At 39.8% G+C, this 26,874-nt stretch overlaps 1 protein-coding gene across 2 annotated transcripts in view; it reads right to left on the bottom strand.

Annotated features, from left to right (window-relative positions):
- The window catches only part of SLC39A9 (solute carrier family 39 member 9), a 63,948-nt gene extending 37,176 nt beyond the window's left edge, over nt 1–26,772 (bottom strand). The window contains exons 1-3 of one of the 2 annotated variants that reach the window (XM_032344597.1): nt 25,995–26,772; nt 22,918–22,981; nt 4,434–4,542 (exon numbers count right to left, since the gene is read on the bottom strand). In XM_032344597.1, coding sequence (XP_032200488.1) covers nt 4,434–4,542; nt 22,918–22,981; nt 25,995–26,086 — 265 coding nt within the window. In that variant the 5' untranslated portion in view covers nt 26,087–26,772. The remainder of the gene's footprint in view (nt 1–4,433; nt 4,543–22,917; nt 22,982–25,994) is intronic. The other variant, XM_032344598.1, reaches the window with a different exon arrangement.
- Between the last annotated feature and the right edge of the window lie 102 nt (nt 26,773–26,874).

Below are 26,874 nucleotides of genomic sequence, written 5' to 3'. Positions count from 1 at the left end.
AGCTCAGGTCATGGTCTCAGGGTCCTGGGATCGAGGCCCGCATCGGGCTCTCTCCTCAGCAGGGAGCCCGTTTCCTCCTTTCTCTCTGACTGCCTCTCTGCCTACTTGTGATCTCTCTCTCTGTCTGATAAATAAATAAAAATTAAAAAAAAAAGTAATTAATTAAATTTAAAAATTAGGGGCACCTGGGTGGCTCAGTGGGTTAAGCCTCTGCCTTCAGCTCAGGTCATGATCTCAGGGTCCTGGGATCGAGCCCCACATCGGGCTCCCTGCTCATTAGAGAGCCTGCTTCTCTCTCTCCCTCTGCCGCTCCCCTTCACTTGATCCCTCTCTCTGTGTCAAATAAACAAAATCTTAAAAATAAATAAATAAATAAATAAATAAATAAAAATAAAAAAATTAAATTTAATTTAAAAATTAAAATACTACCACACTGATAAAAGAAATCAAAGACCGGAAAAAAAGGGGAGATATGTTATACTCATGGATTTAGAAAATACAATGTTTTTAAGATGTCAATTCTCCCCAAATTAATCTATAGATTCAACTCAATCAGAGTCTCAGCACGATTTTTTGTGCAGACATTGACATTCTGATTCTAAAGTTTTTATAGAAAAGCAAAGGAACTAGTTTAACCAAGACATATTTGAAAAATTAGAACAAACTTAGGACTTCACCATCTGATGTCAAGATTTGCTGTAAAGATATAGTCATCAAGACAAGGTTGTATTGGGGGCGCCTGGGTGGCTCAGTCGGTTAAGCATCTGCTTTCAGCTTAGGTCATGATCCCAGGGTGCCGGGATTGAGCCCTTTGTCAGGCTCTCTGCTCAGTAAGGAGTCTGCTTCTCCTTCTCCCTTTGTTCCTGCTCATGCTCTTGCTTGCTCACTCTTTCAAATAAATAAAATCTTAGGAAAAAAAAAAAAAGGTTATATTAGCAAAGGACAGACTGGAAATGTAGATCAACTGGACAGAATAGAGAGTCTAGAAACAGACCAACACAAATGTGGTCAATTGATTTTTTATTTACAAGGGTGCAAAGGTAATTATTATCTTCAACAAATGGTGTTGGAACTACTGGACATCCATCCATATCCCCCTCAAAACTGAACCTTTACATTAGATATAAAATTAACTCAAAATGGATCACAGACCTAAGTGTAAAACTGAAAATTATAAAACTTATAGAGGAGGACAAAAGAGAAAACACTTGTGAACTTGGGTTCAGCAAAGGGATTTTAGAAATTCATGAAAGAATTGACAAACTGGACTTCATTAAAATTAAAAACTACTCTGTAATGATAATGTTAAGAGACTGAAAAGATAAGCCAAAGACTAGGAGAAAATATTTGCAGATCATCTATCTGATAAAAGACTTGTATCCAGGGGTGCCTGGGTGGCTCAGTGGGTTAAAGCCTCTGCCCTCAGGTCATGATCCCTGGGTCTTGGGATCGAGCCCCACATCGGGCTTCCTGCTCAGCGGGGAGCCTATTTCCCCCCTCCCTTCTGCCTGCCTCTCTGCCTACTTGTGATCTCTGCCTATCAAATAGATAAATACAATCTCTTTTTTTTTTTTTTTTAGATTTTATTTATTTATTTGACAGGCAGAGAAGCAGGCAGAGAGAAAGGAGGAAGCAGATTCCCTGCTGAGCAGAGAGCCCAATGTGGGGCTCGATTCCACCACCCTGGGATCATGACCTGAGCTGAAGGCAGAGACTTTAACCCACTGAGCCACCCAGGGGCCCCCTGATAAATACAATCTTTAAAAAAAAAAAAAAAAGGACTTGTATCCGGGGGTCCCTGTCTGGCTCAGTTGGTAGAGTAAGTAACTCTTGATGTTGGAGTCATGAGTTTGAGCCCCAATCTCTAGTTGGGCCTAGAGCTTACTTAAAAACAAAAAATAAAAAAAACAGTAACTTGAATCCAGAACACGTAAAGAACCCTCAAAATTCAATAATAAGAAAACTCAACTTAAAAAATAGGCAAAAATTTGAATCATCGGAGAACACATAATAATGGCAAACAAGTATATGAAAAGATGTTTAACATCATCAGCCATGAGGGAATTGCAAATTAAAACCACATAGGGATAGCATTACCTACTTATTAGAACAGTTAAAATAAAAAACTGAAACAAGGGGCACTTGGGTGGCTCAGTGGGTTAAGCCTCTGCCTTCGGCTCAAGTAGTGATCTCAAGGTCCTGGGATCAAGTCCCGCATCGGGCTCTCTGCTCGGCGGGGAGGCTGCTTTCCCCTCTCCCTCCGCCTGCCTCTCTGCCTACTTGTGATCTCTCTCTGTGTCAAATAAATAAATAAAATCTTAAAAAAACAAAACAAAACCAAAACAAAATAAACAGCGTCAAGAGTTGACAAGGAAGGGAAGCAACTGAACTCTCACCCATTATTTTTGGGAATGCAAAAAGGTACAGCTACTTTGAAAAAGAGTTTGGTTATTTCTTAAGTTAAACATACACTTGCCATATGATCCAACCACCCCACTTGCAAGTAATTACACAAGGAAAAAAAAAACAACTCAGGTTCACACAAAAACCTGTATATAAATGTTTACAGTGTTTTTATTCATATTTCCACACAAACTGAAAATAACCAATATGGCTTTAAAGGAAGGAAGGAAAAAGGAAAGGAAAAGGTGAAGGAAAAAAGTTCACCCAAACAATGGAATACTACTCAGAAATAAAAAGGCACCACATACCAGCAATAGATACACAGAATAACATGATAGCTCTCACATGCATTAGGCTAAGCAAAAGAAGCCAGAACAAAAGGATGCACAATTTTTTTTATATGACATTCTGAAAAAAATCACATGTCAGAAAAATTCAAGGTGAACCACTGAGATAGGAAAGAAAATACACATGATGCTTGAAAAACATGGGGGTTAGGGTGCTGATCCCCTGTGCAGTTGAAAACCCGCATATAACTTTTGGCTCCTCCAAAACTTAACTACGAATAGCCTACCATTAATCAGAAGCCTTACTGATAACATAAAGTCTTTTAACTAATATTTTGTATGTTTTACGTACTATATACTGTATTCTTACAATAAAGTAAGCCAGAGAAAAGATTAAGGAAGGGGAAACACATTTACGGCACTGTATTTTTAAAAAGCCACATATAAGTGGACCCGCAGAGTTCAAACCTGTGCTGTTCGAGAGTCAACCGTACTGGTCTTCTATACACACTTACTTTAAATCTCATACTTCAAAATTTTCTATTTTAGGTTTGTGTTTTATAATGTATACAGTAAATCAGTGCAATAGTACATGCTTATCTTTCCCCCCCAAGAGGATGGGTCATCAAAAAAGAGAAGAAACCAGGGCGTCTCGGTGGCTCAGTGGGTTAAAGCTTCTGCCTTCAGCTCAGGTCATGATCCCAGGGTCGTGGGATGAAGCCCCATATCAGGCTCCTCTGCTCAGCAGGGAGCCTGGTTTCTCCTCTCTCTCTCTGCCTACTTATGATCTCTGTCTGTCAAATAAATAAATAAAATCTTTAAAAAAATTCCTCTCTCCTATTTTGCAATAAGACCCCACAATACTCATACATAACATTGGCCACCATCCTCTAACACCATTCATTATGCCTATCTGCACATCCCAGGGAGGAGAGTATAATCACTCTAGATAAAGGACAGTTTTTTTCCTTGACTGAGATCTGAAAAGCTGCTTATTATATTGTATCTAGTATGAAGTTTGGAAAGTGCCTACTTTTCTATACTACTCTTAGAGTCCAGTAGAGTCCTGACACTTGAAGATTCCACTCACCAATGTAACAGTTGTGATTTCAATCTTTCACAGGTGCCTAAAGTCTTGTGACAAGCAGTAATCTGATTTTGCTGAGTCACAAATCTAAATCAAGCATGTTTCCAGGTGTGAGGACCAAACTGTCTAGCAGGTGAGCGACGCAAGCTGCCTGCCCAATATTTACTCTCACACACCTATACTGTGCGTTCTCTGCTTGTTGTTCTTAGGGTCAGGAAAGACTTCTTTCATTTTTTTAGTTCTCCTTTACTGCAGAGATCCTCACCAATTACCTGTAAGTTTACTGAAAAGACTCCGTAAATCCAAGTGTCTATCACCTGTTCCTTTTCTCAATTAAAGAACATTAAAAATACAATTACTATCATTTAGAATTTAAGTGGGCTTTAAAAAAGATTGTCATACTTAGAAAGTCTGGAATTCATGCATTATAGTAAATGAATCTTAAGTGGCATTCATGAACAGGGGATTCAATTCACAAACTGCTAAGGATGTGTTCAATGTCAAAGACGTCAAAAGGTATGTTTTAAGAACTTTTCCCAAGACAGAATTCTATGACAAATATGAACTATGTTCAGGAAAAAACCCATGAGGCTTCTCCTTTCAGTCCTCCATGTCAACAACGTATCTCAAAGAAGACCCTGTTCTTTGTCTCTCACCCGCAAGAATATCTTCATAAAGTGCATGTACTCCTTCGGGCACGATGACCGCCAGTGCAGTTCCACAGAGAAGGCCAGCTCCCAAAACTGTCACCAGCTTTAGCCGCTCCTGGAAAGAAAATACCAGAAACTGTTGAAAAGATTGATGATCGAATGAGAAAAAGTTTCTGAAGGATCTGTAATCAAGACCGTGAGCTGCTCATTTGTGAGACCAAAATCTACAATGGCTAGTGAACATGAAACAGGGTCAGCTTCATGAAGAATTAATGCCAATTAAAACAGGGAGATGCCACTTATAAATTTACCAGATTGGCAACGATGTGGGAAAATTTGTCTATCGTCCATGATGGGAGAAACAAGCACATTTATCTGAGGCAGGGAGAAATGTCAATTACTACAATGTATGGTGACCGCTATTTGGCAATTTCAATTTAAAGCCTCAAAAATGTGAATTCTTTCATCCAGCAATTTCACTTCTAGAAATTTATCCTAAGAAAGAACTATGCAAAGATGATCACTGCACTAAGAGTGCAAACCTAAAAATATCCTAATCTTCAAAAAAGGAGATTGAGTGACTAAACCATAATACTTCGTCACAGTATAACAACACCCAGCGATTAAACATTATGATTCAGGTCTCTTCACAGATATACAAAGTCATGATGCACTGCTATGAGGAAAAAGCTGGTGGCAAACAATATGCATTGATAATCTCATATTTGTAATAAAAAGTATACACATAGGTAAAACAAGTGTAAATCAAACATTAACAAATGTTTTGACTTTATAAAACATAAGCATAATATGTAATACACAACTTAGAAAAATATTTGTAAGTGAATGACAATGAATATGTATTACTCATATAATAAAAAATATGCTTAATTAATACAGTACTAAAATGTTTTATGGATGTCTTTCAAAAACTGCTTTACTGGGGCACCTGGGTGGCTCAGTGGGTTAAGCCTCTGCCTTCGGCTCAGGTCACGATCCCAGGGTCCTGGGATTGAGCCCCACATCGGGCTCTCTGCTCTGCAGGGAACCTGCTTCCTCCCTCTCTCTCTGCCTGCCTCTCTGCCTACTTGTGATCTCTGTCAGATAAAAAAAGAAAAAATCTTTAAAAAACAAAAACAAAAACAAAAAAAAACCTGCTTTACTGAGGTGTGACTGAAATCCAAAAGCTGTAGATATTTAATGTATACAACTTGATGTGTACAGAGATAAGTATATATCTGTGAAACTATCATTACAATCAATGCTATTAATGATTTATAGTTTTGATCTGAGCTAATCTCAATTTTTTTCTTACTACCCAAATTTCTTTGAGAGACTGCCTCCTGACACATGAGATATAAAAGATTACATTTCAAAGTTTCTTGAAGTAGTGGTGTACCCTATATGGCTTCCTGGAGTCTTAGCGGTATGAAAAATGATCCTGAAAACTAAAAGGGGGAAATTTTTTTTTTTTAAAAGATTTTATTTATTTGACAGACAGAGATCACAAGTAGGCAGAGAGGCAGGCAGAGACAGAGGAGGAAGCAGGCTCCCCGCTGAGCAGAGAGCCCGACGCGGGGCTCAATCCCAGGACCCTGAGATCATGACCCGAGCTGAAGGCAGTGGCTTTAACCCACTGAGCCACCCAGGCTCCCCTAAAAGGGGGAAATTTTGTACTTTAAGAAAAAGTTTCCGTAATTAATGGAGTATCATGTACTTCACTCTTCTGTTTTAGTATTAAGAGGTTAGCAAAAATAACAATGGCTTTATTATCTCTGACATACTACTGAACTTGTGACTCTGAGGCTAGGGGATAAGTATATAATATACACATACATACATATATGCTGTCTCTATGAGAAAATGGTTTCTTAGCTGACAGGCTAGGTGAAGCATTACCACCCCCTCATTTGGGAGAAGAAAGGAATCTGTATCTCATTGTGTGTCTAGTGAAAATGGGGAAACTACAGCTGCAATGTCAGCACCAACTCACACTTGCCATACAGCAAGAGGGGGATTCCTTGCTCCCTAGCACAAAGGCCAGGTCGGTCCTTCCTACATTCAGGATGGCCAATATTAGCTACTTGTAAACAGAGCATTCTGAATGCATCCCGCAGTTGGGGGCACTGGCTTGGGAGGCAGAACTGACTTCACGGTTAATAATTCAGTACTTTAGCTTTACTTCTGTTAAATAAATATTTTTTTACACGTCTTATATAGGAGGCAACAGGACAAAGTGATTGAAAGTGACTGAAGCATGACACCAAACAACTGGTGTTACTATTTTAATATTTAATACTGAGCTATTCTAAGAGCTTTTGTCTTTTACAAGTTACTAAACTCATCAAAGCACTGTTAATCACGGCATTCATTTGAGACCAACTGTCAGAGCATGGAGAACACAAGACAGAAAAGCAGCTCTGTTCTGTGTAAAAGGGGACATGGTATATGACTTAGTCTTCTCATCACTTTCTCTAACGAAGTCATAAAAGTCACCTTTGTCTTATTTATTTATTTATTTAAAGATTTTATTTATTTGCCAGAGAGAGAGAGAGAGAGAGAGAGAGAGAGAGCACAGGCAGGCAGAGTGGCAGCAGAGGCAGAGGGAGAAACAGGCTCCCCACCAAGCAAGAAGCCCGATGTGAGACTCGATCCCAGGATGCTGGGATCATGACCTGAGCCGAAGGCAGCCGCTTAACCCACTGAGCCACCCAGGAGTCCCACCTTTGTTTTAAATGTAAAGTTTTACTCCCGAGGAAGGACAAAAATAATGGTAAACTGAACTGGACTAAGCATACCATTTCACTGTAGGGACTTGGTGTCAGAACTCCAAAATTCAAACTAATGAATAAATTGCTGGGGAAGAAAGCTGTCCTGTCAGCATTTTGACTACGACTATGCTCTACTCTGGGAAATGGAAATGAAAGATGCCCCTACCTTGCAAATTAAGGGAAGATAAGAAGTGATGAAAGGGATGTATTTAAAAGAGAAAGAGCTGAGCACCCTCAACAATCGCTTAGGTGGCAGCTCACATCATAAGCATAAATTAATTCCTGATGGATTATACTTTAATATAAAATCTAGAACGCAAAACTTCTAGAAGGGAAGAGTATTTTTGCAATCTTAGTGTTTGTAAAATTTCTTAGCAAGGACATACACAAAAAGAATTTAAAACATTTGCTGATCCACTAAGAAAATGAACAGACCAGCTACATAGTGGAAGAAAATACCCACAACACATCTATCTGTTATGGATGCTGCGGTGACACTGCCCACATCCATCTCCTCCAGGCTGGAGACACCTGCTCCCCGAGCTGCTGGGAGTGTTGCCTACTGCTGGCTCACAGCTCAGTCCCTCTGAGGACCTGACCTTTGGCCCAAGGGTACCGACTAACCTAAGGCTATATTCCCTCTGACAGGGAAGTCCACATCCCAAGACTAGTCCCCTGCATTGTATGGAAGGAGGTACAAAGCCAGGTCCCCTTGCCTCAATTATGGGTATCCTTCAAGAGCCAAGTGAGCCCGAGGCCTCTATTGTAACCAAATTACAGTTCAACTTCTCCATCTGCTTAACCCTACATACTCTTTCCCACGTGTTATTCCCAAGAGCACTCACCAATAAACTTCCTACATGCAAATCTCCTTCTCAGAGTCTATTTTCTATGGACTAAGAAACTGATAACTAAGAAACTGATAACCTAAGAAACTGATAAGGGCTTGTGAAATATAAAGAACTTCCACAACTTTCTCAACTCAGTAAGAAGTAAACACAAACAAGCAAAAAACCCACACAACAAAAAATGAATAAAATATTGAATAGAGGGGCGCCTAGGTGGCTCAGTGGGTTAAAGCCTCTGCTTTCGGCTCAGGTCATGATCCCAGGGTCCTGGGATCGAGCCCCACATCGGGCTCTCTGCTCAGCGGGGAACCTGCTTCCTCCTCTCTCTCTGCCTGCCTCTCTGCCTACTTGTGACCTCTGTCTGTCAAATAAATAAATAAAATATTAAAAAAAAATATTGAATAGATACGTCACCAAAGATATATGAATGTACGATATGCCCATGAAAAGATGCTCAGCATCGTTACTCACCAGGAAAATGCAAATCTAAACTACAAAATAACCTCCTTACCCCCACTAGAATGGCTCAGATTAACGACTGATGACACTAAATGATAGCAAAGATACAGAACGACTGGAACTCTCCGTGCATTGCTGCCAGGACCATAAAATAATACAATCACTCTGGGCAACTATTAGTCTCTTATCAAGTTAAACCAGCAATTCCACTTTTGGTATTTTCCAAGAGAAATAAAAATGTATGTTCACAAAAACACTTAATAAATAAATAAAAAAAATCTTTTTAAAAATCTTAAAAAAAAAAAAAAAGTTGCTCGACCGCAACCTGATGAAGTTCAAAAACATTATCCTGATGTTTGAATGAAAGAAGCCTTACACAAAAGAGTTACTTACTGTCTGAGTCCATTTATATGAAGTTTAAAAGCAGGCCAAACAAACCCTTAGCAAAAGAAATCAGAACAGTGGCTGCCTGCAGCAAAACGGGTTAGTGTAAGAACATAGTGGCCAGAGGGATTAACATTAACTAGAAAATGGCACCAAGTTATTTTTTTTAGGATGATACAAATGTTCTAAATCTTGACTGAGACATGAGGTACATTTTTATACATTTGTTGAAATTCATCAAACTGCATTAAGATAGGTACCTTTTACTCTACAAAATTGCATATGTATAAAAAACCACCTAAGTACTGATTTACTCAGCCAGGACCCCTGAAAGGATTCATTTTAGAGCTATTCAATTTTTTTTTTTTTTAAGATTTTATTTATTCACTTGACAGAGAGAGAGATCACAAGTAGGCAGAGAGGCAGGCAGAGAGAGAGGGAAGCAGGCTACCTGCTGAGCAGACAGCCCAATGCGGGGCTTGATCCCAGTACCCTGAGATCATGACCTGAGCCGGAGGCAGAGGCTTTAACCCACTGAGCCACCCAGGCGCCCCGAGCTATTCAATTTTAACAAAGCTTCTTCATGGCAGCTCTTTGAAAACAAGCTCAGAGTCTATGTAGAATACTAAAGATACTTTGAAAATTTTTTCTTCAACAACTCACCTGTCATTCAGACTTTCCTTTAAAATCATTCCTCATGGGGCACCTGGGTAGCTCAGTGGGTTAAACCTCTGCCTTTGGCTCAGGTCACGATCTCAGGGTCCTGGCATAGAGCCCCGCATCCGGCTCTCTGCTCAGCAGGGCCCCTGATTCCCCCCCTCCCCCACCACCGCCTGCCTCTCTGCCTACTTGGGATGTCTCTCTCTCTGTCAAATAAATAAATAAAATCCTTAATAAAATAAAATAAAATAATTCCTCACGAAGGGCGTCTGTATGGCTCAGTTGGTTAAGCAACTGCTTTCAGCACAAGTCACGATCTGGAGTCCTGGAATCGAATCCCACATCAGGGTCCCTGCTCAGCAGGGAGTCTGCTTCTCCCTCTGACCCTCCCCCTTCTCATGCTCTCTCTCTCAAATAAATAAATCTTTGAAAAAAAAAAGGCAAAATAAAATCATTCCTCACAATTTTATGTAAAGGACTGCTGGAAAAACCAGAGGTATTCACAATTCTGGACCAACCTACAAATTCACTAGGCACGCACCAGGTGCTTTAGAATATTCTACATTGGCAGCACACCTGGGTGGCTCAGTGGGTTAAGCCTCTGCCTTTGGCTAGGGTCATGACTGACCTCAGGGTCCTGGGATTGAGCCCTGCACAGCAGGGAGCCTGCTTCCCTTTCTCTCTCAGCCCACTTGTGAACTCTCTCTGTCAAATAAATAAATAAAATCTTAAAAAAAAAAAAAAGAATATTCTACACTGGTGTCATGTGAAGTTCTATAGAGACAAGATTTAAAAAGCAGGAACAGGGGCGCCTGGGTGGCTCAGAGGGTTAAGCCGCTGCCTTCGGCTCAGGTCATGATCTCAGGGTTCTGGAATTGAACCCTATATCGGGCTCTCTGCTCAGCGGGGAGCCTGCTTCCTTCTCTCTCTCTGCTTGCCTCTCTGCCTGCTTGTGATCTCTGTCAAATAAATAAATAAAATCTTAAAAAAAAAAAAAAAAGGCAGGAACAGAGGTGAGTTTTTGAGGCTTGTGTACTACAACATGAAGTTGCAAGTGAAGTAGTACCATGTAAGATAACTGAGGGATACATGCCATCCAGAATAACTTAAGACATCTACGGGCATTAAGAAAAAAACTTTCGGGGAGCCTGCGTGGCTCAGTGGGTTACAGCCTCTGCCTTTGGCTCAGGTCATGATCTCAGGATCCTGGGATCGAGCCCCGCATTGGGCTCTTTGCTTGGCAGGGAGCCTGCTTCCCTTCCTCTCTCTCTGCCTGCCTCTCTGCTTACTTGTGATCTCTGTCTGTCAAATAAATAAATAAAATCTTTTAAAAAATAAAATAAAGGGGCACCTGGGTGGCTCAGTGGGTTAAGCCTCTGCCTTCAGCTCAGGTTATGATCTCAGGGTCCTGGAATCGAGCCCCACATTGGGCTCTCTGCTCAGCAGGGGGCCTGCTTCCCCCGCCCCCGCCTGCCTCTCTGCCTGCTTGTGATCTCTCTCTCTCTGTGAAATAAATAAATAAATATTTTTAAAAAATAAAATAAAAATAAAATAAAAAAAAGAAAAACCTTTCAAATCCATAAAGTAAAAAAAAATTCTCCTAAAATGCTGCCTTATCCAAATTTTTAGAAAGACACAATGAAAATTATTTTCATTTTGTTAATCTTTAGACACATACTTTAAAAAGAGGGATACCCTAGCTACCAAAGTTATCAACACAGAATGCAAATTTAAGAATTGGAAGAAAATGTAAAGAATGATCCTCTCTCGATATATAGATGAAGAATCAAAGGTCAAAGGTGAGAAATAATTTGCTTAAGATCCCATGGCTTAGGGGTGCCTGGTTGGCTCAGCGGGTTGGGCCTCTGCCTTTGGCTCAGGTCATGGTCTCAGGGTCCTGGGATCGATCCCCACATCGGGCCCTCTGCTCAGCAGGGAGCCTGTTTCCCCCTCTCTCTCTGCCTGCCTCTCTGCCTACTTGTGATCTCTCTGTTAAATAAAGAAATAAAAATCTTAAAAAAAAAAAAAAAAAAAAGAGGGGCACCTGGGTGGCTCAGTGGGTTAAGCCGCTGCCTTCGGCTCAGGTAATGATCTCAGGGTCCTGGGATCGAGTCCCGCATCGGGCTCTCTGCTCAGCAGGGAGCCTGCTTCCCTCTCTGTCTGCCTGTCTCTCTGCCTACTTGTGATCTCTCTCTGTCAAATAAATAAAATAAAATCTTTAAAAATATATATATATCCCATGGCTTAGATAGATAGTGGTAGGGTCATGATTAGATTTGACAATGCACTCTGTTGCCCAACACATTCCAAGACAATGTTTCAACACATGGCACAATATATACAATTCGTTATACAAAATTTACCTCTGAAGAAAGGTAACATTCAATCACACCACCTCTTTAAATATTATGAGCTGGGAAAACCCCTAAACAACATCAAGAGGAAAACCAAAATTCTAAAGCTTCAAGGCAAAGTACGAGGAGGACAATGTACCAGGCTTTCCTAGCGTTATTTCTTCAATGTAGAAGACTATTCTTTATTCTGAGATTACGTCCTATCTGCTTTTTCATCTTAAAATATCCTTTCTTTTAAAAAAAATGATGGTGACAATGGATTTTATTTTTAGCATCCTTACTTGGCAAAATCAAAAGCAGGCAATCCTGTGTCAATTTCCCCTAATTTCAAAAATACTACCGGTCTGGGAAACCCAAAAGCCTGGAAACTCCTGACCTTCAGTGTAAATATGAGATCTGTATTATAATACTATAAACAAATTAGAAACAAAGAATTTGAGAAACTGTGAGAGATCCAGGTAAACGTCAGTTAATCATCTAGTTTTATAAAACCTCCTTGGAGAAAAGACAGTGTGAGCTAAAATTACTACATTATGTTTTAGTTCCTTCTGAAATTAATTAAAGCACATATATTTACCAAATGAAGCAAAACATCCACTGAATACTATGATTGTCCTTACCCCAAAATTGTAGATTCCATGTAGGAAAAGAGATTTTTGTTTTTAATTTACTGCTCAATGCTCAACAGTTTATAGGACAGAAACTGGCATATTAACAAATTCTCCCTAAATATTTACTGAAAGAATGAATTAAATGCCCAGCACCACACAAAGGCACTAGGGACATGGTACACACACCCCCCACCCCCCGCCATTTCACTGGCGGCAGTATCAACAGATACACAAACGTAGTGGAACCACTTTACACCTGGGAAATAGCCCTAACATATTCCTTACAAGTATAATCATATCAAGAATTTTCAGTGGTTAGCTGCTTTGGAATTTATGCTTTAGCTCAAGGTCTATTCAAGTACATATAATAAAGAACCACAATGGGATTCCACTACAGTAAACGTGAAGCAGTGCTGTCATTTGTCTCATTAAAGCAAATATCTTAAATGACATCTAAATTTTCTTTCCAAGGAGCTCAGAACATTGCTCAGTTACTACTTCTTCAATCTTCAACAAAGCACTATGAAGATTATTCATCCTCTGTAATTTTTATGAGTTAGGTAAATGTCTACTAACCTTCTCAGGGGGACTAATATTACAGAGGTACCACTTGTAATGACAAAAAGAATCCATTTTCAAAAGATAAGCATCACTGTCACAGGTTGTAGCTTGTATTTTTACTTTATAAAAATTTATTAACTACCTAAATTATTTTAGATGCAATCTGATTTATTTCAAGCACTAAGATGAGGTTCCGGTTATCTGCATAACTGTATTTTTTTTCACAGCTTCACAACTTGAGAATCAATCTCAAAACTATGCATATGTCAAAGTTAAAATGCTGACAGGTTCACTTCTTTGCTTATGTAAGTCACTATAAGTCACTATAAGGATGTATCTGAATGAAGAACTACAAATTCCAAGTGTGGTTCAAGATGAAAATGGGGTTCCCAAAGCAATAGTTTCTGTCAGAGAAATGACATATTTGCTCAAAAGAAGCATGGACTCTGCAATGCCATTAACCAATATTTCATTCTATGGTTTCACAGCTGCAGTTTGACTGAGCCAAAGGACTGACCAGATATATTAATTAAAACAGCTTGTATTTGGGTGTCTGGGTGGCTCAGTGGGTTTAGCCTCTGCCTTTCGCTCAGGTCATGATCTCAGGGTCCTGGGATTGAGGCCCGCATCAGGCTCTCTGCTCAGCTCTCTCTCTCTCTGACAAATCAAAATACAAAATCTTGAAGAAAAAAAAAAAGACTGCTCCCTTCAAAGCTCAGGGCACTGAGAGATGAAGTATCCTAGGGTCCACAGTAACTCTTGTTCAAGCAACAAAGGCTATCTCCATATTCTTACAAACAAACCTACTTCAAGGCGGTCCTTCCTATGCCAATTTAATTGGTATATTACCTGTTATTAACTGTCAGGAACAGGTAATGAAGAAAATTCAAATACGAACTTGCTCTTCAAGGCCCGACAACTGAGACAAGATGCCTAAAAATTTCCTGCCTCTAAGTTGCAGCAGTGACCCTGAGTAAGTTCAGTGTCCTCCTCTGTGAGGGGTGCGACCACACTGCTATTATCATGCAGGAGTAGGACATCAGCACACTTAGCACAGAGCAACGCTCATTATCAATTATCTCTAACATCATTAGCAGCATGCAGAAAGGGCTTCCTAAGCCCCTTCTTCACAAGAATAACAAATCAAGCCCCAGATATTTGGATAAAAATTCAGCAAACAATGCTCTGATATTTGCCATTTTTCCAGTGGCATACAGGCTTCCACTTTCTTAATTCTTTTTACTTAGAGATAATAATAAGCAATACTCTATTAATGCCATTTCCTCCAATTTTGGAAAACAAGACTGATTTTTTTAAAGTGTTTTTTCAAACATAAAAGAGCTAAGCATAAATGGAAATCCCCTTTATGGTGGTTCAGTGTGACTACAAAAACAAATAAAAACCCACTGGGAAAACGCTGGCAAATCATACTGTATTATTAATATGTAAGATGTTTAATTGACCTGAGAAAATTAAAATAATAAAAATACATTTTCCTCAGGACTCTGGGGTTCCTCACTCAGTTAAGCATCCAACTCTTGATTTTGGCTCAAGTCATGATCTCAGGGTTGTGAGTCTGAGCCCCACATGAGGCTCATGCTACGCATGGAGCCTGTTTAAGATTCTCTCCCTCCTGGGGCACCTGGGTGGCTCAGTGGGTTAAAGCCTCTGCCTTCGGCTCAGGCCATGATCTCAGGGTTCTGGGATTGAGCCCTGCATAGGGCTCTCTGCTTGGCATGGAGCCTGCTTCTTCCTTTCTCTCTCTGCCTGCCTCTCTGCCTACTTGTGATCTCTGTCTGTCAAATAAATAAATAAAATCTTTAAAAAAATATTAAAAAAAGAAAAAGATTCTCTCCCTCCCTCTGTCTCACCCTGCCTAAAATTTTTTTCCTTTATCAAATTAGCGAAGCTTAAAAACTTAGTATTCAGAATGCCTGGGTGGCTCAGTCAGTAAAGCGTCTGCCTTCGGATCAGGTGATGATCCTTGGGTCCTAGGATCCAGTCCCACACTCCCTCCTCAGCAGGAGCCTGCTTCTCCCTCTCCCTCTGCCAGCTGTTCCCTCTGCTTATATGTTCTCTCTCTCTCTGTCAGATAAATAAAATCTTTAAAAACAAATAAACAAAACAGTATTCAACGTTTGTGAGACTGTGTCATTTGCATTTGTTGGAAAAAATGCATTAAAAAAAAACTTCATAGAACAGATTGAGAACCTTCTTAAGAACATTTATTTCCTTTGATCTTGTCATTCTACTCCTAAGGACATAATCTGAAAGATGTTCATAGCATTAGACACAGAAACATTCATTCAAAACTACTGTCATAGCAAAAACGTGAGAACAAGTTAAATACATAAAAAGAACTTTTATGCATAAAATAACTGAGTGTAACGAAAACATTAAAAAGTGCCCAGAATACATTTTTAGTAATAAAAGAAAATACTTGTTATACTACCAGGTAAAAGAAGGGAGAATGTAAAATTATACATAAACCACATAATTAACCACATTAAAAAAGCAAATAGAAAAAAAAGAATGGAAAGATATAAAAAATGTTACTAGCAATTCTCACTGGACAGTGAAAGAGTAGATGATTTTATTTTCCTTTTACAGATGAACATATTTTCTAAATTTTCACAAAGAGCCTATTATACAGCCAAGCTTTTTTTTTTTTTTTTTAATTTGTTCATTTATTTAGAGGCTGTATAAATAGCGGCTTTGAATTTAGTAAACTCAGTCTGAACTTAGTTTCCTCATCCATAAACAGGATAAGAATTCTTCGCTCTCAGGTTACTGTTAAAATCAACAAAGATCTTGACACATAAATTAATACTGCATCTATTATTATTATTATTATACTGTGGTTGGATTAGAGAGCACAATGCCCTTAATAATGTACACTTGGAGATGTCCTCCACTTTATTAAGTGGTTCTAACAACTGCACTTCAATGTTCTGTAATAATTTGAAATGTTTTCTAGTCTCCCCTCTTGTCATGTTGTGATGTATTTTCCCCACTTGCTTCCCCCAACCCTTCTGGTTTGCTGTTTCTACTTTTCTTTCTTTTTTTATGCCTGTAAGCTAGTCTATTTTTCTTTCTTTCTTTCTTTTTTTAAGATTATTTATTTATTGGGCGCCTGGGTGGCTCAGTGGGTTAAGCCGCTGCCTTCGGCTCAGGTCATGATCTCAGGGTCCTGGGATCGAGTCCCGCATCGGGTTCTCTGCTCCGCGGGGAGCCTGCTTCCTCCTCTCTCTCTGCTTGCCTCTCTGCCTACTTGTGATCTCTCTGTGTCAAATGAATAAATTAAAAAAAAAAAAAGATTATTTATTTATTTATTTATTTTACAGAGCATGCGAGAGACAGATCACAAGTAGGCAGAGAGGCAGGCAGAGAGAGGGGAAGCAGGCTCCTGGCTGAGCAGACAGCCCAATATGGGGCTCGATCCCAGGACCCTGAGATCATGACCTGAGCTGAAGGCACAGACTTAACCCACTAAGCCACCCAGGCATCCCGCTGTTTCTAGTTTTCAAAGGGCTTAGAAACGAGTCTAGCCCAGAGTTCTAGACTGGCAATTCATAAACATGGGTTGTCTGGCCCACACAGTGATCTAAAAATATTTGATTTAGAGCCAAAATATAAAATTCAGAATATTTCCTGTAAAAACCCCGATTTCCAGCTTCTGAAAAGTGGGATGATTTGGCCACACCAAGACTTAGGTCGTCCAATGACACAGGTTGTTCAGATGACCCCAGTTCTTGCCCCTCCCTCCTGACTCCCAGGCACTGACACTCAAGGTCAGCTACGAGGTATCATAGCACTTGAAGTGTTTTATCTTACTCCAGGCCTGATTCACAGTCCAGCCTTAGCAGTTATTGACTTTTATGACTCATTACCTAGTTGTATTAGTCAGGGTCCAATCAAGAAAGAAAAATCATAATTTGAACAGGGGAAGTTTAAAACAGGGGACAGAATAATGAGAAGTTAACTAACAGGACCAAACTCTTAAGAATAGGAGATAAAAGGAGCGCTTGCTGTAGGACTGAGGTAAGAGTGGTCAAAGAAGAGGTCCTATGTGTGCGGAGATCTAAACCCTGCTGAAAGGACATGCCTGGGATTCAATGAAGAGCAGTAAAAGGTCTTGGGACCCATTCTGATGTATGTGGGGTGGGGGTGGGGGTGTCACACCAAGCAATGCTGGGACATCAGCTGGGTGTACCACAATCCAACTTAATTCTAATACTATCTACTCGGAGACATTAGATCCCACAGGTTAAGGGTTCGATCCTATAAGACTGCCCCCCAGCTTTATAAAAGAGAACTTCAACTGCCTCCATTTTGACCTTGACCTTTCTAACTTACCAAGTTCTTCTTTCCAGCTTATCTCTTACCTGCGGCAAAAGACCCTAGAGGCAAAGCATCCCCCAAAGGAAACAAAACTACCCCCTGAAACAGTAATGGCTGCCCTGAGGCAGCAAGACCCTGTATAACTGACCCCAAGGCAATGACTGATCTGGTTACTGCCCACCTGCACGCACCACTGAGCTTTGCGCCACATTTTCCTCATATAAACCTGGAAATATTTTCAGTACTTTGGAAAAACCTCTTTGAGACTTTAGTCCAGCTGCCACCTTGGTGTTGACCTCACTGACATAAACTCCTTTCTCATTTCACAATTACTCATCTCTCTGCCTTCGGATTTTGTCAGCAGCTAGTGGCCAAACCTGTTGTGTCTGGGACCCCTCCCCCTTGGAGCCAGGTGCTCAGGCGCCCCTGCACCCCACCTACGTCCAGACGCCAGTGCAAGTCCAGATTGTCACCTATGTTTCTGACCTCCTTTCCTTGGGTTTGATTAATCTGCTACAGTGGCTCAGAGAACTCAAAGAAACATTTTACTTATCAGATTAATTAATTGGTTTATTATGAAAAGGTATAATTCAGATACAGCCGGATAGAAGAGCTGCACCGGGCCAGGTATGGGGAAAGGGCACAGAGCTTCCATGCCCCCTCCAGGCATAAAATTCTCCCAGCATCTCCATGTGTTCATCAACCTAGAAGTTCTCTGATCCCTGACTTTCTGGGTTTTTATGAAGGCTTCATTACAAAGGCAGGGCTGAATAAATCATTGGCCATTGGCAATTGATTTAACCTCCTGACCCTCTCCCTTCCAGGTTGGGAATGAAGGTTCCAACCTTCCAATCACATGGTTGGTTCTCCTGGCAACCAGCCTCCAACCTTAGGTTACCTAGGGGCATTCTAGAAATCATCTCATTCACAAGGCAAAAGACATCTTTACGGCTCTCATCACTTTGGAAATTCCAGGGTTTAAGGACCTCTGTGCTGGAAATAGGAAGATCAAATCTATATTGATTATAAAGCACAATATTAGAGGCAGAGAAGTTTCTGTGGTGCCACACTGGAGAAACTTGCTAGAAATATGTACTCTTGGCTGCTGAGAAAGTGTCTTACACGGAGAGACTCTCCTATCCTATAAAACCACCCAAGGCAGGGTGGTGCCAGTGAGAACTACTGACTGGTGGGTGCTGGAGAAGTATGTGTTTAGCATGAGCCTCTGGCTTGAAAACTTGCCTGCAGTGCAGGAGCTGGGCCCTGGAGAAGCCTACCTGTAGGCCAGAGAAGCCAAATGTGTATGTGCAGCAGGCTGCACTGGGGACGCTGGGCACTGGGGAGGCTGGCTGCCTGTGCTCTAAGAATCGTCACCCGAGTCGTTGCCCAGGAGCAAACATGGACCAAGAAGGAAACACCCTTCCTCTTACAATTTCTCTCCAGTATCCTCTAACTGCGCCAGCTGGCAAAGGAAAAATACTTAAAGGGCCCAGATCTGTTTCTGCAGAGTAGTCAATGAAGAGTAAATTTGGAGCTGAAAGGCAATAAATTGATAACTGACACACTAACCTACTAAAATTACCCAAAAAAGACACAGAAGCCAAGTGACACCCAAGAACAGAAGAGAGCAAGTAAAATGCTTGCTCTTCAGGCTACCTATTTAGCTACTCACACACTTTTCTGGTGCTATAGATTAACGAAGTTTCTGGATGGACAAGTTCCACACAAAAGAGGTGCTACCAATATTCTCCTTCATCTCTATTATAATAACTAATATTTATTAAGTATTTACTAGCCAAGAATGTTCTATTATAATCATCTCACATGTATCAATTCATTTAATCCTCAAAACAATCCTACAAGATAGATACTTCTATTATCTTCACTTTACAAAAGCTCAAGTAATTTACCCAAGATAACAACAGGCAGCAAATGGCAGAGCCACAATCTGAATTTATGTAATTTAGCTCCAAAATCTATACTCTTCTTCAATTCAATTTCTTAAATTCAATTTCGTTAACATATAGTGTATTACTAGTTTCAGGGGTAGAATTTGGTGATTCATCAGTTGCATATCACACTCATTACATCAAGTGTTCTCCTTAATGTTCATCATCCAATTACCCCTGCTCCCACCTACCTCCCCTCCAGCAACCCTCAGTTTGTCTCCTAGAGTTCAGTGCCTCTTATGGTTTGACTACCTATTTTCATCTTGTTTTGTTTTTCCTTCTTTTCCCCTATATTCATGTTGTTTCTTAAATTCCACGAGTGAAATAATACGGTATTTGTCTTCCTCTGACAGACTTATTTCACTTAGCATAATACCCTCTAGGTTCATCCCAGAATCTATACTCTTAAATGCAATGCTAAACTGCTTCACTACAAAACTCATTTCATTGTTTCATTTTTTGCTTTTAGCACCCATCTTGTTTCCCCAATTTGCCCTTGTCAAATGCATGAAGAACTCATGAAAGAAACATACAAGGTGCAAAAGCCAGGGTATAATTTTTTGGTTACTAGAAAACTGACCCCCGGAGAAATACAGGGCTTGCAATAGATAGTATGATGTACTTATCTATTAGTTAACCATAAGACATCATCACTTAAAAGCCATATAACTGGGACAGAAGAATTTCCAGAGTAACTGATACTATTTCTATTTTATTTTATTTTATTTTATTTTAATAAAATTAGACATTCAACATTCTAGAATTCTGTCAAAGGTTTTAAGAAATACCTGTATTTACACTTAGTATTACTACTTGTTACCAGGAATTCCAAACTGAGCTATAGAGGATCTTAAACCTTGTTAGCATTCAACAAAGTTGCACTTCTTCTGCAATTAAAGGAAAGGTTAAGCCTGTCACATACAAAAGCATTTTAGAATCCATTTCAGGTCTTCTTCCCTCAAAAAGGATGTGAATTCTTGAACATCACAATTTAGAACTGACTTGACTATGAAGACATCAAGTATGAAATTAATTTTAAATAGTTCAAAATGGGAACTGCTTTAGATTCTAACTTGGCAGGTGCCGATTTAAAGGGCATCTAAGACAAAAATCCACTCTTTCTTAAACATTTCAGTGCTATCTGAAGATGGTTTATCTCTGTGGTTTCAATTCTGCTACACTACAAAACACAAGATAGGAGGTTTTACTGTGGAAGGTCAAATGTCAGTGATGTGAAAGATATTTCTAATTTGGGGAGCTAATGGAGATAATGTTAGTGGTGTTAAAGACATTCCTAATTTGGGGAGCTAAGGTGCCAATTTAGATTCATGGTATTTTCATCCTTCTTTACACAAGTCATCAGAAAAAGAAATACCACCTAACAGTAAGTGCTTTGGACTGGTAATCAAACTGACTTAGTTTCAAATTCCATCCCTACCAGTGTCTACCACACTCTCTCAGCGGGAGTGTGCACATCTGTAAAATGAGATTTAACAGTATCTACCTGAATCTCCTAAAGATTAAATAAGACAATGCACATCAGTGCCTGGCACTACACAGAAGGCACTCAATAAGCTTTAACTATTATTAGTATTATTAAACAGGTAAGTTTCAGTAACACTTATCCATAGAATATCCTAGGGAAAAGAAAGTTTTTCAGGAAAATATTCAATCAGATTTTATCTGATCCAAATACTTTTATCTAGCTAAGATACTTATTGAAATAATAACCTTATAAAACAAAAATCTGGGGCGCCTGGGTGGCTCAGTCATTCGTCTCAGGTCACGATCCCAGGGTCCTGGGATGGAGCCCCACATGGGGCTCCTTGCTCAGCGGGAAGCCTGCTTCTCCCTTTCCTACTCCCCCTGCTTGTGTTCCATCTCTCACTGTGTCTCTCTCTATCAAATAAATAAAATCTTAAAAAAAAAATAATCTGAGGAAAGGCAAAATTACTGATTGCTTTCCAGACATGGATAAATTAGAATGCAAAGTGTAAAATGCTTGAATTTAGAAATGAAATTCCCAATAGGCACAACATTAACATCTGTTGCACTACCTGAAGAGAATAAAACTTTAACATCCAATGCAAAAGCCCTGAAAAATGCAACTTTGTCACATTTATTTCAAAAAGAACCAATTGTAAGAGAAGAGCATACTAACTGAACAAATTTATTCTTCAGACACAAATGTCTGATTTGTTGGTTAACTCAAAGCCCTTAAGATTCTATTACTGAATGAGTCAGTTATCATGGTTACACACAAAACAAAACTTTTTTACACATGAAAAACAAAACAAGCCTTAAAATGAAAATAAACGAAGAAAAGAAAGGTGAATACAAATAAAAATACTCTAAGGCAGGGAGACTAGAGAAGAAGGCTTGGTCTCTCAAAATGGAACATTCATGGTGAATAGGAATGCCAACCGCCAAACAAGACCTTTCAGATCCCAACCTGTTGAGAAGTTTCTGGTAACTGGAGAGGGAAATGGAGGAGTTTACCCATTATTAGAAGTCTGTTCCAAAATAAAGGCTTAAAATTTATAATTTTGAACAAAGTTCTAAAAATGAAAATCTTAAAGAAGTTTTCATAATTAGTAAGGAGAATAATCCTCAAGATTTTCTGAAGTTCTTATCACATTCTAGAATATAGTCTTGCATGCATATTAAGATTTTTTTTTTTTTAATTTATTTATTTGACAGACAGAGATCACAAGTAGGCAGAGAGGCAGGCAGAGAGAGGAGGAAGCAGGCTTCCCGCTGAGCAGAAAGCCCGATGTGGGGCTCGATCCCAGGACCCTGGGACCATGACCTGAGCCGAAGGCAGAGGCTTTAACCCACTGAGCCACCCAGGCGCCCCTTGCATGCATATTAATTAATTACATCCTCACAACAATCCTATAAGGTTATTTAAAAGAAGAGATTTTGACGTTAAATAGCTTGCTCAAATAGCGACACTGATTTTGAACTACACTATCGGTCCCAGACAGTTCCTGGAAGATTCGTGCATTACTAGTATCTTGAATTCTTTATTGAAGTAAGAGCAGCACTACTTTCATCTGCATACCTATGGGTCCATACTATTTTAACACATGAAGAATGTGGCATTATAATCCAAAATGGTCTGCAATAAGGAAAGTATGAAACTGAGACAAAGTCTTCAAAAAATTTCATAGAATATGAATATTACAATTAGAGGAGTAACAGACATATAAGAGTATGTCTAGTAAATATAATAACACGGGTACCTGGTGGCTCAATGGGTTAAGCCTCTGCCTTAGCCTCAGGTCATGATCTCAGGATCCTGGGGTAGAGCCCCACACTGAGCTCTCTGCTCAGCAGGGAGCCTGCTACCTCACCCCCACGCCCACACCTGCCTCCCTGCCTAATTGTTATCTCTGTCAAATAAATAAATAAAACCTCAAAAAATAATAACACTACATTTGAGTTTATAATTTGTATTTTTCCACTTCATTTTCTTAGTATTTAATTTTTATAAATATATTGGTCTGCAATGGAATGGAAATTAAACAAAAACAAGAGCTAGTCATTTACCAGATAGTTGGAGGAGCACTGCCCTAGATCTCTGGCGCAAACAGCTTGCTCTCTGTTACCAGCTCTGTGGCAAAGAGGAGACATGCTCATGTAAGTAACAATCCTTAGATAATCAATCTACAACCACTTTGGCCATGGTTTACATTTTAACTTCATTCATTAATCAGAGTTCCTGCTAAGTGGGGTTAATTCTAGGTAATGTTAAGTTGTAGGCTCTCAACCTACCTAGGTAGCTTTTTCCTTTAGAGTCAAAGACAACTGCTCATTACCAACTGAATCTAACATTGTAAGATAGTGGTAAGCTAGTAGTTCCAACTCCTTTACCACACGGGACTTCCTTGGTGTAAGGTATGCTTTGGCTGCCTTTACAAGTTCAGTTTTCCTCCTTCCCATAGGCTGAAGAAGAGAGCATCTTGATTATCAGTTACTCATAAGTGCTTTCAAGAATCAGAGATTTCTTTTCCTTTGTTTCAGCAATCATTTAGGGATAAAGGCAAAGTCACCAGGTCAAAAAGCAAGGAAGAAGTTACAAAAGCATCAAGAAAGTTGATTTGGGTACAAGGAATGTTGAAGAAAGTCACTGAGAGATCAATGTCATGTAAACCTCTTGAGGGTCAGGTATAGCAGGTAGGCACCAACTGCTACAGCAATTTTTGGGTCACTTAATTTTAACTCATTTCTAAATACTAACCCTGCCATAATTAATGGGTTTTTTGAACTCATATTCCTGCCTCTGGGAAATTCTGAGGGAAAAAGGTATTGAGTGACAAAACAGCAGCTAGATTAAGAACATGAATAAATAGCATATCTTTTCATATACATGAAAGTGAACTGCAAAATAAATTAGATTGGTCTCTTTATTTATAATAACACTAGTCCCTAAGAAAAGCCAGATTTCCTTAAAAAGTAAAGTAGTTTAGCCAATGGAGGAGCTTGGGGTAGAAACTGTTCTAAAGGCAGAAACTGTGCTTCCCAGCCCCCATGAATGAAGTTTACTTTTTACAAAATCATCTCACTAGTTTCATGTTACATCAATTTATAATAGTATAATCTATCTAGAAAAAATGTTTAATTACCAGAAGAAAGAAAACATTGGTTGAATTCTAAGTTGATGTCTACTTCTAAGTTGATGTTATATATAATTTCCATTTTTATTCTAAGAGCTCAAAATGCACTGTTCCTGCTGTTATAATAAACAGATATTTTGAACGTGATTTATAGCATTTTAAGGCCTACAGATAGAAAAGACCACTTGACCATCAATTCAGACAGCCATAAATGACATGTCGTACTGATTATCTTTATTAATGCCTTGGTTAATTATACCATGCATGTATATTTGGCCTCCTTTACAAGTTTAGCTTTGTTCTCAGTGAAAAAGAATATAGCAGATACCCGCATATTGCAAAAATCACTCAAGATAGTTCAAGAAAGGGCGCCTGGGTGGCTTAGTGGGTTAAGCCGCTGCCTTCGGCTCAGGTCATGATCTCAGGGTCTTGGGATCGAGTCCCGCATCGGGCTCTCTGCTCAGCAGGAAGCCTGCCTCCCTCTCTCTCTTTCTGCCTGCCTCTCTGCCTACTTGTGATCTCTGTCTGTCAAATAAATAAAATCTTAAAAAAAAAATAGTTCAAGAAAATACTGAAATTGGAAAAGTTCTAAAACGTTTGTTGATTTCTAATTTGAATCAGTTATAATTTCTTTTTTTTTTTTTAAGATTTTATTTATTTGACAGAGAGATATCACAAGTAGACAGAGAGGCAGGAAGAGAGAGAGAGAGGAGAGGAAGCAGGCTCCCTGAGAAGCAGAGAGCCTGACACCGGGCTCGATCCCAGGACCCTGGGATCATGACCTGAGCTGAAGGCAGAGGCTTTAACCCACTGAGCCACCCAGGCAACCCGAATCAGTTTTAATTTCTGATCAAAGTTACCTCAATCAGTTTTTAAATATACAAACCAACTTAAATCTCACAAATGTCAGCCCTAATAAGGTCAATTAAATTTTAATGCAGTTATAAGTTCATGTCCAAATAAAGCAAGCTCACAAAGTACTGGAGAGGTGGCTGCAATAAGTGAAATAGGCTTCAACATCCAAGGAGGACTATGACAATCTACTGTTACTCAGCTCTAGCCAACTGTTGTCTTGAGAAAATGGAGACAAAAATCAATAATAATAATAAAAATGAATATTCTGCCACTTACTCTAACAAAATAAGTCTGTGGGCTTGTTTTGGTACGATTACCAGTTTCCTCTTTCATGAAGCTCCTTCATGGTGGTGAAACTGGGCCTATTTTTCTGCGGAACCCTAAGATACTCATGAAATCCTGTTCCCTCCAAATGTAGTAGTTTTTCTCCCTAAATCTTTTGAGCACTGTGCATGCTATGAAGTCTTTATGAAGAACTTATCTGTATTTTCACTGCTTTCGTCTCTTCTCCCCACTAGTTAATGTCTGTTCATTATGTTTGTTCAAGTAATGACAAATGAACAAATTGACCCAAATGTCAAAACACATTCACAAAAAATTCATTTCTAAGCAAAGATTTGAAACAACTTCAAATATGCATTCCAATGCTTCCTTAAAAGGAAATGTGAGTTAAGAGCAATCTAATTTAGCTTTTGTCTTATCTTTATTCTAACACAAAAAATTCAAATCACCAGAAAGCTTTTTTGGATTCTAATCCAAAAAACTACCTTTCCCCCAAAAAACTATGCTTCATTTTCTCAAAAAGAGGAGCTATACTCATTTCTACGCATATGGACAAATAATATTCTCCATTTATGTTTCTTGACAGCAATCCAGAACCTCGATTCGTTGGAACCTCTGGGAATCAAAAGAATGTTATGGTGCCTCTTTCCAGGAAAACGCACAGAGCCCTAAATTTTTGTATGCAATTTCACAAGGTTCATAGTACCCCAGGATCGTCAGTGGATTCACCCACTCCACGTTAAGGACTCTAGTGCTTAAAATAAGATTAGTTTCTATTAAGAAAAGTTGTGCATCTCTGATATTGAGAAAGCATCTTCCCTTTACAACTGTCACTACTTCTCAACAGCTGACAGAAATTTGAGAATTTCTTACCTCAGAGAAATTAACAGCCAAGGGAACGATTCCAGCCACGTAACATCCCACCAACATAGCCAGAGACAGCAGACTAATGGAGATGAAATCATCCATTCTGTCCTCCTTTATTTACCCACAGTCACCAGACTACAAATTTTCAGTGGCTTCAAAGGGTCCGGAGGTCCTTAAACGCGTGTGGTGATTCCAAGAGAACAAGTGGACCTGCCAGTTCTTTCCTCCTCCCCACCAGCAGATGTGTTCACGAAACCCCTTTCTCTGGAACGCACCTGGAAATAGCCCCCTTTTGCTGATCTTAGCACCAGAGAGAACTTTCAGCAATCTCAGGTCCCAGCCCCTGCGTTTTCAGAGGCCAGTCATTGGATTCCCTACGGTTAGCAGTTAAAGGTATGCGGGAGATTTCTTCAGTCTCGGGATGGTGGAAAAATCAGTCCACTTCCTCCACAGACAAAGTCCCAGGTGGAAAAAGAGGAAAACCCAAGCAAACTTGTTCTTTCTCCCGGCGCCCCTCCGTCCCTGGGGCAGTCCCCCTTAGGCTGGGACCAGCCCACCAGTCCCGGGAAACTCTCCTCCGAGTCTAGAATAGGAAAGAGTCCTGCAGCTCTCTAACGATGGGCTCAGGGGCTCAGCAGCGGAGCTGATACAAAGCTGTCTCTGCCCTATATCCGATGGTGCCCATATTACTCCATTCCGCCGGGCCTTGACCCAGAGCCACGGATACTACAGCTGCCATGGCCGCCAAGTGGCACCTCTTCATTACATCCACTTCCGGATTGCTTCACCGCCCCCCTCCTTTAAGAAGAGTACTTCCGGGTTACAACCGACCTATGGCCCGGGATTCTTATGTTGCCGCCATTTTTGAGTAGGGCTAATGCAAGAT

Source organism: Mustela erminea, chromosome 5 (genome assembly GCF_009829155.1).
Source record: "Mustela erminea isolate mMusErm1 chromosome 5, mMusErm1.Pri, whole genome shotgun sequence".
NCBI classification, from domain to species: Eukaryota; Metazoa; Chordata; class Mammalia; order Carnivora; family Mustelidae; genus Mustela; species Mustela erminea.
The sequence above is the reverse complement of the archived record's forward strand: the minus strand, read 5'-3'. Positions and strand labels throughout refer to the sequence as shown.